At 36.6% G+C, this 13,436-nt stretch overlaps 1 protein-coding gene across 1 annotated transcript in view; it reads left to right on the top strand.

Annotated features, from left to right (window-relative positions):
* The window catches only part of gmds (GDP-mannose 4,6-dehydratase), a 178,955-nt gene that overhangs the window by 10,065 nt on the left and 155,454 nt on the right, over window positions 1-13,436 (top strand). The window contains exons 2-4 of the mRNA XM_032572964.1: window positions 4,399-4,443; window positions 7,420-7,507; window positions 7,916-8,025. Of these exons, the coding sequence (XP_032428855.1) occupies window positions 4,399-4,443; window positions 7,420-7,507; window positions 7,916-8,025 (243 nt within the window). The remainder of the gene's footprint in view (window positions 1-4,398; window positions 4,444-7,419; window positions 7,508-7,915; window positions 8,026-13,436) is intronic.

Genomic DNA, 13,436 nt, shown 5'->3' on the forward strand with positions numbered 1-13,436 from the left:
CGACCACCAGACTTAGCAAGTTTTCTGGGGGAAACCCTGAGCTGGATGCTTAAGCTTGTTGTCTTGGTGAAAAATAAGTGTTTTCCAAAGCCTTTGTTCTCTGGGAAAAAAAAATGTCCTCCAGGATTTTCCATATTTTGTATTTATTTTGTCTTCAGCTTTAAGTTCAGTCCATTTGTGCTGTTTGTTTAGGTTTTTTGCCCCTAAAATTTTAGTCTGCGTTATGACCACATCTTATCTGTCCAAAGGACATTCTTTGAAGTTTTAAAGTTAACTTAGAAGCAATGTTAGCCCCTTCTCTTGGCGTGACTTTAACCACTTCTACCCTGTCCACTCAGCCAGATTTGTGTCCATTAGCACTTCCTGCACCATTATTCCCGTTTTCTTAACGACTTCAGGGGCAGCACAAACCATGCCAAGAAGTGTAGTGTTCAGAATGACAAAGGTTTACTATAATTACTGATTCAAATTAGGTGTTCTCCTAGTTTTTATGAGAATAAAAAAAAAGAAATGATTTTAGCATGTCAGCTTTGTTACTGGTCACATGGTTCATACTTGAGATATATTCCTGGATTACATGTTTGATTTTGGAATATTTTACCTTCAAAATTAGAATTTTTGAAGGCTCATCTAATCAAGTTTGTAAGGTTGCCTTAAGATATTGGTATAAGAAGCAATGATCTTGCTGATTGATCAAACAAGAACAGCTGCTAAAGCTCAAAATGCTTTCAATTTCTTAACTGGTAATTGTCATATTTTTTTTAAATGAATATCTCTTCCTTCAGTCATTTTTATTCTTGATTTGCAATGACCTATGCTGTCACCTTGCTTGTTCAGACCAATGGACATTATAGGGACCAAAGCCTGGTGATAATGGAACACTGTTTTGGGATGTAGGGCTAGGGAACAGATTAAGATTAGGTTAATTATTAGGGCTAGTTTTGGTGTTGGTCACAGAAGGAATTTCTAACATCAGTGGAAGTTGGTATAATGTCCTAGTAAGGTTAGAAATCCAAACCGGTGTGTGTTAAGGTCTGTGATTGCAGCGTCATTACGCTGTATCAGACGTAATTACAGGCTGCTGCCGTGTGTGCCAGCTTCTGCCTGCGGTCTAAAGAAAACACATTAAAGTGATTCATTTGTGCAGTCTGCACACAATGATGGATTAAAGCACGCCTGGCTCCTGTGTTTACATAGATGTATGCCTCATGGCTGCAGACACTTTCAGAGTTTCTTGCATATTGGACATAGTTTGGAGTGTTTTATGCTGGCTCCTTGGGCAGGTGGCTTGATTGTGAATCAGACGCCACACAGAGGGGAGTGTATTAAAAATTATATTTTCCCAATTTTGTTTTTATACCAGGAGAGGGCAGCCAACTCTCACATTATTTCTTTAATCATCTCTGCTTTATTCATAGATGTACATCTCTCATGTCTATATCAGCCTGGTTTTTGTTCCTTCATAAAATTAAAATGTAATTTATAGTTTTGGTTTTGAAGTTTTATCTAGACTCGTGGAAATTTGAATGGCTGTTTTATATATTTTACCAAATTGCTAACTTATTAATAAAACATTAATAAAAATAATCATAGAGGACAGATTTTTTTTACTACTTCGGTTTGTAAAATAAAAATATATGCTCACAATTCTCACTTGCTTAATTATTTTGCACACTTTATCTCTGCTTATTCTTACTTGTCTAGATTTGATTTATTTAGTTAAAAAAAAAACTTGATCTGCATTTCCTGCAGGCAATATCTTTTTAATGCCTTCATGAGTTTTATATTTAGTTTCCAATAAGACTATGAATCATTTGAACCACTGAAGGTCTTCTTCAATCACTTGACCAGACTTTTATTTGTAGAGTAAGGTTATCATTTTGTCACATTCCTAAATGAACTTTTGGTGAGTTTGTGGTGTGGCCGCTGGTCTGACAGGTGACTGCATTACGTATTTGTGTGTATGTCTGCCTCTGTGGCTTCCAGCACACAGCTCCCCAAAACAGGAAACAAGGAGGTGAAGCCAGGGTTTATGGGATAATGTGGCCTCAAAGGAGCTTCTTGTTTAGAGGCAGAGCTGAAGCACTTTAAGCTTGTTTTTTTTTCCCCGTTTTGTACTTGCATGGAACGTTTTGACCCTGGCACAAGGACAGGAAAACATGACACCAGCTGGAGCTTTGAATGCTACTTGGATGGATGAGAGGGTGCCAGTGCTTAGAGTATCACCCTTGCTTTACGCAGAAACGGCTTTGGCATCCGTGCCAACCAACTTTCATGCTGCTCAACCTGCAGATCCCGGGAACAATCCTGAAAAGACAACATAAGAACGTAAAACTGAAGGCCGGAACTAAAATCTATTTGAATTACGCTCCAATCCTCACGGTATTTGTTCTTTTAAAGTCATTCGTTTCTCTCACACCACAAAGGACTGTGCCTTGGGGAAATGAAAAATATCTTGCTTTTTTGTTTTTATTTTTCTTCAGTTGCTGAAGAAAGTGATCATTAAAAGCATTTGCATACGATTTGCAAAATGTTTTTTGCCACACAGCAAGTACATGAAGAGTTCTCTGTCTTTTTAGACAAATTTAGTGTGGACTCTTCTGTTTGTATCCAGAATGAAAAGATATACAACAAAGTTGATTATCCTTTAGGTATACATGCCTGAGAAGTTTTACAGCCACAAAACACTTCTAAAACATGAAGTGCTTTAGAATATTTTGTATATTTTGATCATGCTTTGAATCTAGTCAAATTCAGACTAGAAATATTGCTCTTCATGACAACGAGGTCAGTTTCTTCAATTTAATTTGTTTGACAACAATAGCACATTGTATTATTTGGACATCCAAAATAAATAAGTTTGTGAGTTCATGTCTACAACTTTTTAATGTTGTTGGCTTTCTGTATCACCGATAATCAGTTTTTTTTTTTTTTTTTGTCATTGCTACCCGCTATTTCTTTTTCTTTTTTCTTTTTCAAACACTCAAGTTGTTTACTTCATGTGTTTCAGTGAGTTTAAATCACCTCGTCATCTGAAAACTCGATCGCTTGGTAGATCTCAGGGAAACTTAATTTTAGTCATTTCAAAACAGGAGCTCATATAACCTAAAATATGTTGATGCTTGTCAGAGCTCAGAGCAGATTGTTTTGATCTCTCACTTCAGACTTGGACAAGAAGAGAAGCACAGGGCTGTTTTGTGAACCACTGTATGTATATGTGTGTGTTTGTCTATGTAGTTTATGAAGGCTACCAATAGATGAATGCTATGACTTCTTAGAATCTTTCATAGAGTGCAATTGGAAAGTTTGAGCAGGAAAGAAAATGTGGCAAGCAAATTAGACCTTGTTGACAGTGCTTGCTCAGACATGGGTTAGCCAAGAGTTCCAGATTCATGCGGATGTTGCATCTGATCCCATGACTCTCATGATACTGCTGGGCTGTGTCATACAGCTTTCCTAAGGGTTGTTTCCAACATCACTAAAGATGTCATTGTATTTTATTGACCTTTAAATTATTTGATTTCTAAGTATGTGGAAAGAACAACTGAGTTATGAATTAATTTATGGTCATTTTTTCCCCAAGTACTACGATCCTTTCTGGGCAACATTATGCCACTAAATTTGGCTATCGTGTTTCATAATCATCAATAATTTCATGCACCAACCTAAAAGTAAAAAGATATGTTTTTCATTTCCGACTACTCTAGAAAACTGAAAACTGTACTATGATCATTTTCTTTTTAATTTTTGCTTATATTTGAAGGGTTTTTATTACTTTTCATCAAATGAGCACGCCTGGCATTCAGTAAATAATCTTAGTTAGCAAATAGTACATTAAGTATTAAAGTACCTAATCGTATTGAAAACTTGCTTCACACAAAGAAATGATTTTGGGTATTCATTTATCTTTCTATTGTGGTTCATGTTTCTGTGAGTTATTAGTTTCTTTCATGCAGTTATATGGTTAACATGAGGACATGATCACCCATTGGTCATTCAAGGGTGAATTGTTGTGTTGTGATATGCTTTGCATTTATGGTATTTACTTACCATAAGTAAATACTTATGGTATGTACATATCTTACAAATTCTGTGTATGTTTCTGAAGGTATGTTGTTTCTAAGGTTATTGTCCTCTTTCAGTCTACCTGAAGTTTATACTGCATTGGTGACACAAGCCATTTTGTTATGCTGATGAATGGTATCAGTAAAGGTGGCTGTAGTGTGCACTGTTCCTACTTTTCAGAGTCATACTTATTGTATTTGTGACTTGTTGAGAAATACAATACTTTAAAGTTTTCTGTTGCAAATGAAAGATAGATCAGCAAGTAATCCAAATGGAACAGTGCGGCTTCTTCTAGTTGTATGCATTATTCCTAAGTCTTGTCTTTCTTTTCAGGATGGTTCCTACCTGGCTGAGTTCCTACTTGCTAAAGGCTATGAGGTGAGAGAGAGACACACACACTGCAACCTTAAAAAGAAACAGATCTTTTTTCTTCAGACGCTCAGACGTCCTCACAGACGCATAAGAAATAAATGTCGATAGTCACGAAGGCCAACATCCACACAGCAACATTCCCTCGATAAGCAGCATCCAGCCACCTCTGTGGGAACTCCAGGGGGAATGGTGATTTGACAGCTCTTACAGACGCTGGTTCTCTCACACCTCGCCCTGATAAGACCCTCCTGTTGGATGAGCTCTTTCACCCCTGACCGTGGTGCTTACCCAAGGGTCCCACTAATTCTCAGGAAATTGTTGCTATCATACAGCATTAAGAGTGAGGTCATCAACTTTCATCTGACGCTTGTTGTATTTTTAGGGGTCTTGCAGCAGTGCCGACAAACAAATATTTGCCACTAACAGATTTCTTAAGAAATCTTTTGCCTTTTTGGTCCCAAACAACTTATGACATCAGGTACAGATAACCTGAGGAAAACTAATGAGGTCAGACTACTTACAGAACTGTAGAAATCTCTGAGATGGAACTCTGACAACACGAAGAAGGCTTAAATAAAAGAAACAGAATGGGGTACAAAGTTATTTTTAAGGTTACTGGACTTTAACAACCTAAAGTAATAGTCCTTATTTATAAAAAGTTAAAACATGAACAAGGTGGAACTTTCCAAGAAGTCACTGGCCTCCCAACACCAACACAATTACACCAACAATACATCAATGACCCATTCGGGAGGTTTACCGAAGAAGCCAGAACATCTGAACTACTGCTTGTACACCAGCACGTGCTCCTCTGAAATGGTAAAAATAAAATCCAAATCTGATTGAGCAGCTATTGACTTGATTGACCAAGCCACTCATGTTCATGCTTACAAAAGGCACCGATGCGTCTGAATGAAGACAATTTTATTAAAGAAGGACAATACCAAATGGCAGTTATTGCCATCCTGAATGGCACATCTAGAGTGGTACTGCTGGTTTTAGGGGCAATGACTTTTCATATGAGGCCGCCTAGTTTCAGAAAGCCTTTTTACTAAAAGAATTTTTGGCACTAGTGGTTGTTATGTAACGGTAATCTGACAGGAAGGGGGCAGAAAGAAGGGAGTAAAATGCAGCAAAGGAGCCGAGGTTAGGAGTCGTATTTGGGACGTCCGCGTCTGATTTTGGAACCTCCGAATACACGGCACCCGCTTTAACCACTGCGCCATGTGACGCCCCCACAAAGCTTTTTTAAGTTTGCGAGGGTGGCCATTTCTAATAATGGTCATCAGTGTTCCATATGTTCTCTGTTTATTATTTCATGGCTCTCACTGTGGTTTACTGAAGTTCCAAAGCCTTAGAAATGACTTTTTAACCCATTGTTTCATCATCTTTATCTAGTTGAAATTTTTTAGTGTACTTCATGTTAGTAGGTTATTTCAAAGTGATGTGTTGATGCTACTAGTCTGGAAGTAACCAGGTTAGTATTTGTTAAGAAGACAGAATGGCTTGCAAATCATTTCGAATTTGATAAATGAAAGCATACTAGTACTGAAATTTGTTTCATAAGAAACATTTAGATGTAACACAAAAAGGCAGAAAATTATATATATATATATGTGTGTGTAATGATGAGCAAAAACTAGATAAGTTGCATAAAGACTATAACTTGATTAAAGAAACACTGACCTTCATCTTAATCTGCTTTTATTGCTCCATCTGCTGCCCAGCTCAGGGACAGCAGGCAGGAAGTGGATGAGCTCCAGCTTGAGGTGGTTGACTGATAAGGCGGTGTGGAGGGGGAAAGGGTGGCAATAAAGAGGAGTGCAGAGGCATGCAGGAAGAGCACAGTGAATAAAGGAAGTGAGGTCGGGCCACAGTGTCCTCCCACTAATGGACTCCCATTGGAACAGGTCCTGTTATCTTCCCTGAGCAGACCTTCCTCATAAAACCCCTACTGAATGTGGAGGAAAGATCACAGATCAGACGGCAACAACTAAACACCGAGCTGAAGTTATATCAGTATTTTGTAATGTAAAGTATTTACTGTTTCAGAAAACTTTTAGAAAGGAAAGCTAAGCTGAATGAAGCAAAGTAAACAAGCTTATTCTATTTCTCAGCTTTTCATACTCGTGTGACACTTTTCTTTAAAAAGCAAGCAAGATGTCTGGCTTTATAGAAACAGATCTTATTTAGGAGAGCAGTTAAAAGAAATGATGATTCTTACCAAGTTTTGGACCAAAGTTTCCAAACAGAAGGAGGAATCTGTTTCTTCATTAAAGGGCAGGCTGACAGTGGTTGTGCCAAACTTTTTTTCTTAGGTAACTAGCACCAAAATTAGGTGCAGCCACATTTTTGACAGCATCATAAGTAACGTCCTGGCTTTTAGAGTTTTTTTAAAACTACTATCTATATAGGCACTATTGATTTGTAAATGATTAAATAAGTATAAATTTAAATTTAAGGTTCTTTTGAAACAAAACTGTACAAGATGGGTTACTTACTAGATAAGTGTTAAAAGTGCTTCAATGACCTAAAATTTAAAGTTTAAAGCCTCTGAAGACAAATAAAATGACAAAATAAAAGAAAATATGAACTATAAGATGTCTTTAGGGATAAACAAGCCCAGAAGAAAGACTCTAAGATTAAGAAATGGTAACATCTGAAAAGGTTGAATGGTCTCATATTTTCTATGGTTTAAATTTATGGCCAAGTATTTGTATATTTGTATGTTTTATACTTTTTACTTTGCCAGAATAACTTGTATAAAATGAAGAAATTGATTTAGTAGTTAGATTAGAATTAGTCAGATTAGAATTAAGTCAGTTCATAGATATCAATTCATGAAAAAATTGTGAAGAAAATATGTAACTTGTTGGGGAATGTAACTGTGTAAATAATAATTAAAAGTTAAAAAAATACTCCTTATGAATAAGCCCACCAAATCTTTGCAGTTTCAGTCCTATCTGTTCTCTTTTTCCTCAGGTTCATGGTATTTTGCGGCGTTCCAGCTCCTTCAACACAGGTCGGATCGAGCATCTTTACCAAAACCCACAGACGCATACGGAGGGCAGTAAGTGTTTTGTTGGCAACGTCTGCACTATTGGTCCCAGTCGTAAACCAATTAGCACCAATTTGTGAACAACTGTTAAACACAAAAGACTTATTTTTTTATATACAAACTTCAACAAAATTTATCTTTACCTCCATTTGAATGTATGCTTTATCCACACATAAAAATCATTTTTTTTCAGCAAAAATGTTTTAAAATGATTGTTTTTGTGAAATTAGACTGACCAGCAAGTCATCTTTTCTGATTATGGTCATTTTCTGATCTATTTAAAACAGCACCGGAGGGTTTTACTCTTTATTTTTAAATGATTCTAAGATATTAATTAAGATAAATTTATAAAATATTCAAAATAGCATGTCTCCCATGCACCTTATGATGAAAAAAACCATGTATGCTACTCTTTTTAAGACATGAAGCTCCATTATGGTGACCTGACTGACAGCACCTGTCTGGTGAAAATTATCAATGAGGTGAAGCCAACAGAAATCTACAACCTGGGTGCTCAGAGCCATGTCAAGGTAGCGTAATCTTAGAAACATACCTCCTGTCATCTCATGTGACTTTATACAGAAATAAAATGGCTGGTATTTTCATTATGGCACTGTAATCCCTGTAATGTCATTTGTGTGTTTAGAAAAGTGAATCTAGGAACAAACGGTTGATGAGATATCACTGATGATGGGATTTGGAAAAATACTTTTCTTAAAGTTAATTTGGAAAGATGAAGGTGTTCCAGAAAATTTAAAACATGTTTTGGTAAAACTTGAACTGACATTGTGCTGTTGATGGATTGGTTTGCTAATCAACCCACTGCATTTATACTGCATTGCAAGCGAAATGTGACATAAATGGTACTTTAGTTAGACCACCAAAATAGTTAAGAAAAAAGTGAGAGAATTTTTTCCAGATGTTATTTTATTTTTTTTTCAAATACAGAGATTTACATTATAAAAAAACATTTCTTCTCTGGGGAACTAACGTCTGAAATGCAAAAAACCTTTGAAGGCTGGTGGGACAGGAAGTAAAATGTTCTCGAATGGGTCAGTCTGTATAACAGTATTGTCTTTGTCTGTAAGCCTCACAGGGATCCCAGAAGATCCGGCTGAACCGCCTCTGTCCCCTAGTGATCTAATTCACAGTCTCCACACTAAACTGATCTTCATTCATCTTTTTGGAGCAGCCAGGAGCTGACTCAGACCATTCATAAAAAGCAAAGAGCCATTTCTCGTAATGTAAGCTTGAAACTTTGAGTAATAGCTGTTCTTTATTTAAGATTCATCCTGAGTCTAAATTTAGACATTGAATTTTGTAAACCACAGTATAACTGGAAGAGCCCAGTCAGCTGGCAAATAGCTAAGTTGTGGTATCATTCCTCTTTCTTGGTTTGGGGTTACAAAAAATAATGACCTGTTAAAAAAATAAATACAAACTACTGCTTGCTCTGACATTTCCCTTTCTTTCTGCTGTCTCTCATATAAGCTAATTCTAACATATGTTACAATGCTTGAGTTTTAGCTGATTGTTTGATGATGTCAGCAGTTTTCTTCTGACTACGGTATATTTATATTGACGACCTTAGATGATAGCTTTGACTTGAAGGCAGAAGTCTGTTTAGTAACTGATTGGAAGCAACTATCATTGAAAAATGGTTACATAATCTCTATATTCTCTTTTCTCAGAGAGATTTTGAATCAGATTTTTTTTTACTAAATTATATCAGTGATAAGATACAGACGATTTAAATAATATAAATTTATTTCCTAGCATTATAATAGTTTTAATGTCCCATACATTTTGATATAAGACAGTGCAACATTGTAGCAGAGATTTCTGGTCGCAGGACTGAAAGCTGATTTATTTTTATTTCACAAACTTAAATGCTACATGTCAGTCAGTTGTTTTCCAACTCCAATTGGGTCTAATCCCCAAAATTAAGATGACTTCAAATGACTTTTATTCCCTTGAACTTAATTTAAAGGAAAAAAAAAAGTTCACAACAAATTTGTATGAGGATGGTGAAACAAGTGGGGAACAAAATCAATTTATTTCCATCTGTTCACATCCTTGTTAATGCAAATTGTGCATTCACATTTTTTTTGTTTTCAAGATGTTAAGCAAGAAAATAACAATAATAATAAGATGTCAGTGAGTTTAAAGGAAGAGAAAAAGAGAATAGGACAGAATAAGATGGGAGAGAATGGATGACTCCGCTCACCACATCCTTTGTGGTAAAAGGACAAGACTGTTCTTTCACCTCCCACATCTTTGGGCCACAAACAGAAACAGGCCTGAAAATCCCCGTACCTTTACAATGTTTTCATTTTTATTTGTTTCCTCACAAATAAACCCTGCTCTGGTTTTGTTCTTGCCACTCTACTTATGCTGCACAGCCCAGCCTGCTAGATTACTGAGAGAAGTGGCGTCCTGCATATTCCACACAGCAGCTATTCTGCATCTTTCTGTCTCATTCCCACCAGGTCTCTTCTGCCTCTGTCTTTCAGGGAATCCTTTCTGATTCCTATAGCTTGAGCCTCTTTTCTGCTTTGACGTAGGATGTGTGGGTGTTGGTTTCCGCTAAAGAGGGTCATTATCAACAACAGAATTGAAGTTGTTTTCTAATTTTGCATGGGTGGAGGTGGACAGGGAATAGTTGAACCAACTGTAGAGTACATGAGAGACAACCAGATGTAGTATCCTCCAACTACAACAGAAAGGCCTTTTGTGCTTTTTCCTTTACTCTGGAAAGAAGTCTGATCTTTGTGCTTGGGACTGATTCCCAGTTCGGAAATCTATACATATTTATACCTACATGAGAGACAGACTTACTATTTGACAGTCTACTACGAATTCAACTACTTACTCTGGGTAGTGTTTGTTTCACATTAAAAAGAATAATCATTTCCAAGAAGAACATTTATTCCTTCAGAATAATGCAAATCATGCAATGGAAACAACCATTGAGATGGGATTCTTAAAATCCCATCTCAAATTAATTTGGGTTATTTTCATAATACAAACTACTCATTTAAAGCATTTTACAAAAGAGTAACATCCAATTAAAGCTCCTGTTTTATAGAAACAATATAATCGCACAGTCGGATTCAAATCCTGTTATTTATTGTGCAATTAGGTGTGCCTTTCCATTTCTGATGGCTTCTTCCAGGAGGATAATGCACTGTGGCCCAGGCTCAAATCATCTGGAACTAGTTTGACATTTTTTTAGTATTGTTTTATAAAATGTTTTTATTAAACCTTTATTTAATCAGATAAAAAACAGTACTGTGAATTTACTGTACTCCAGTGATCTCCCGAGTTACCAAATGTCAACCCAAAAGACCACCTTTAGGATATGCTGGAACAGAAGATTGGTATCATGGTTTTATTAACAAATCTGCAGCAATTATGTACCAATATCTTAAAGGAAATATCTAGTTGGTCTAAGCTCAGTATACCCATCTTGCTGTGGTAGGAATATAACAGAGTGCTGAAAGTTAAAGGTAAAAATACTTCATACACAACTAAACAGGACTGAGTTTGAGGGTGTTGGACAGGAGACTTACACTTAATGGTGTAGGTATAATAAAGGGAAATGTTTTCTTTTTCAATAAAATGTTCAGATGAGGTAAGACAAAAAAAACAAAAAGAACAGTCACAACAACAGATGATGAATTTATGTTTGAGAACAAAGTATTCTGGTAATTGCACTCCTGAAATATGCATGAAGAACATTCTTAAATGGGGAAGTGCTCTTGCTAATGTGTTGTACAGCTGAAGGTTCAGAGCAATCCTTTTGTGTTGTCCAAGTGACGCGCTTCACAGGAAGGGCACGAACAAAACCCTTGTTGCTGTCTACACACAATTTTTCCCACCTGCAGCTGTCACAGCAGACGCAACAGCAGATTGTCTGAATTATTAACACACAAACAAAGTGACACAACTGAGGGTCACTCGGCTTTTAGGGAATATGTATATTGTGCCAAAAGAAATCGGTTTGTTCACGGAATGAGGATGAGAACACGAAAAAAAACCCTTCAGTTTGTAAGAGTTCAAAACTGAATGGGCAATGTTAGAGACTTGGCTGCAAGTTTTTAGGGTCTTATGTTTGGTGGGTTTTGAAGACAAAGAACTGATCAAACTAAGGAGACAGACTTCTTATTTTGTTGGATACATCAGGTTGTATCCAACTTGATGTGAATAACTTCTTAAAGTGGATTACTATCTTCCCATTATCTATTTGGAGAATTCTTTCTCTTGGTTACTCTTTGCACTTTCCCCCATCAGGGTTTGAAGAGGCTCCCTCGTCAGAGAAACACACAAGATTTAACACCCCTGTTTCCCAACAAAGTCTGCCCTGTTTGTTCGCTGTCGCTGTGTTTATTGGCCTGTCTGCATTACAACCTGCCGGTTTTTCTTCAACATGAGAATTACATAATGGAAAAGAAATGGAACTGAATTGAGTTGAACTGAACTGAATTGAGCTAAATGCAACTGAATGGAATGTAATTTAGTAGGCGGTAGTTGAATTAACTGAGTAGAAAATCATTGAATTAAGTGAAATTGAATCTAGTGGAACTGAATGGGAGTGAATTGACGGAAGAGGATTGAATGTAACTGGGTAAACTAGAATTGGAAACAATGGAAATGAATTGAACTGAACTGAATGGAATTTAGTGGGATGGAATTGAATACAATGGGATTCATTTGGAAAATTATTAAATGGAGTGTGGATGTTTGATTGCTGCACAAAGGTCTGGAAGCCTGTGTCCAGTCTCTAATTCTAATGGGTTAGACCTAGATAAAAGAAAGCCTCTTCGGCCTCGATGGACTTGAGAGTGAACTTGGCTTTGGGGAATAGTCCAATGTGCCAAAAGAAATAGGTCTGCTCAGGGAATGCTTTGCAGTTGTTTTGTGGGTCAGATATGTTGCTCCACTCATGAGTCAGACCCTTTTCTGGTTTTTGAAATGTTGTAACACATGGAAATATGTAGTGAGAGAAAAGATAAAGGGAAACAGGAAGAGCAGAGAGGGAGTTTTCTGAGGTCTGTTAACTAAATATACGGAGTCAATAAATAGTATCACAAAGCTATATGTGATTGCATCTGTATCTTGAATCAAACAGTGTTGTATAAAGTACTGAAATCTCAGAGTCAAGTAAAAGTACAAGTACCTCTCCAAAATATGACTTTGGTAAAAGTCGAAGTCACTGACTGAAATGTTACTTGAGTAAAAGTCTTAAAGTATTTGAAACTTCTTGTACTTAAGTATGGAAATTACTGTAAAAATGGATGTACTCAAGTAATGTAATGAAAAGTACAAGTAAAAAGTAAAACAAAGCAAATGCAGTTTGAATGACATTTTTTATATTTTGGTAAACTTGTCAAATACACTTAAAATAATGTACACAACCAAGTGCAGGCAAAATTAAACCTGCTAATAGATATGCCTGCAGGCATCATTTAGTTAAGAAAATTAGGTGCTTTACCTATAGCACAAGGTTAACTTAACCTGCTTTACAACTGAACCAGCTTCTTAGTATACCCTCCAGGACAGAAAATACAAAGTTTTTGTAAGCCTTAAGTTTTCCCTTCAAGTAAGGTCAGTGCTGAAAATGAGAAAAATAAATAGTACAGAAAATGCGGCCAACATGAAGAAAAAGAGCTGTTACGATTACTCTACTTCACAAATCAGTGAATCAGTCAATCCTACAGTCAGTAGGTGGTGCACACAACTGGTCATTATGCAAAAGAAAAAAAGAACTGGGAGGAAAATGCAGCTTATTGGCATCTGTAAACCTGGTTTTGAACTTGCTTGCCTTTCCTATATTCGTTAAATTTAGTCTAAATTGCTATCGCTATGGCTTCTGTCCCCCCTTGAACAGAGGAGTCTAGGTAGCCTGCTACAGTCAACATTAGGCCTAAGCTAAATACAC

The sequence above is a fragment of the Xiphophorus hellerii genome, chromosome 9 (assembly GCF_003331165.1).
Source record: "Xiphophorus hellerii strain 12219 chromosome 9, Xiphophorus_hellerii-4.1, whole genome shotgun sequence".
In the NCBI taxonomy this organism is placed as follows: Eukaryota; Metazoa; Chordata; class Actinopteri; order Cyprinodontiformes; family Poeciliidae; genus Xiphophorus; species Xiphophorus hellerii.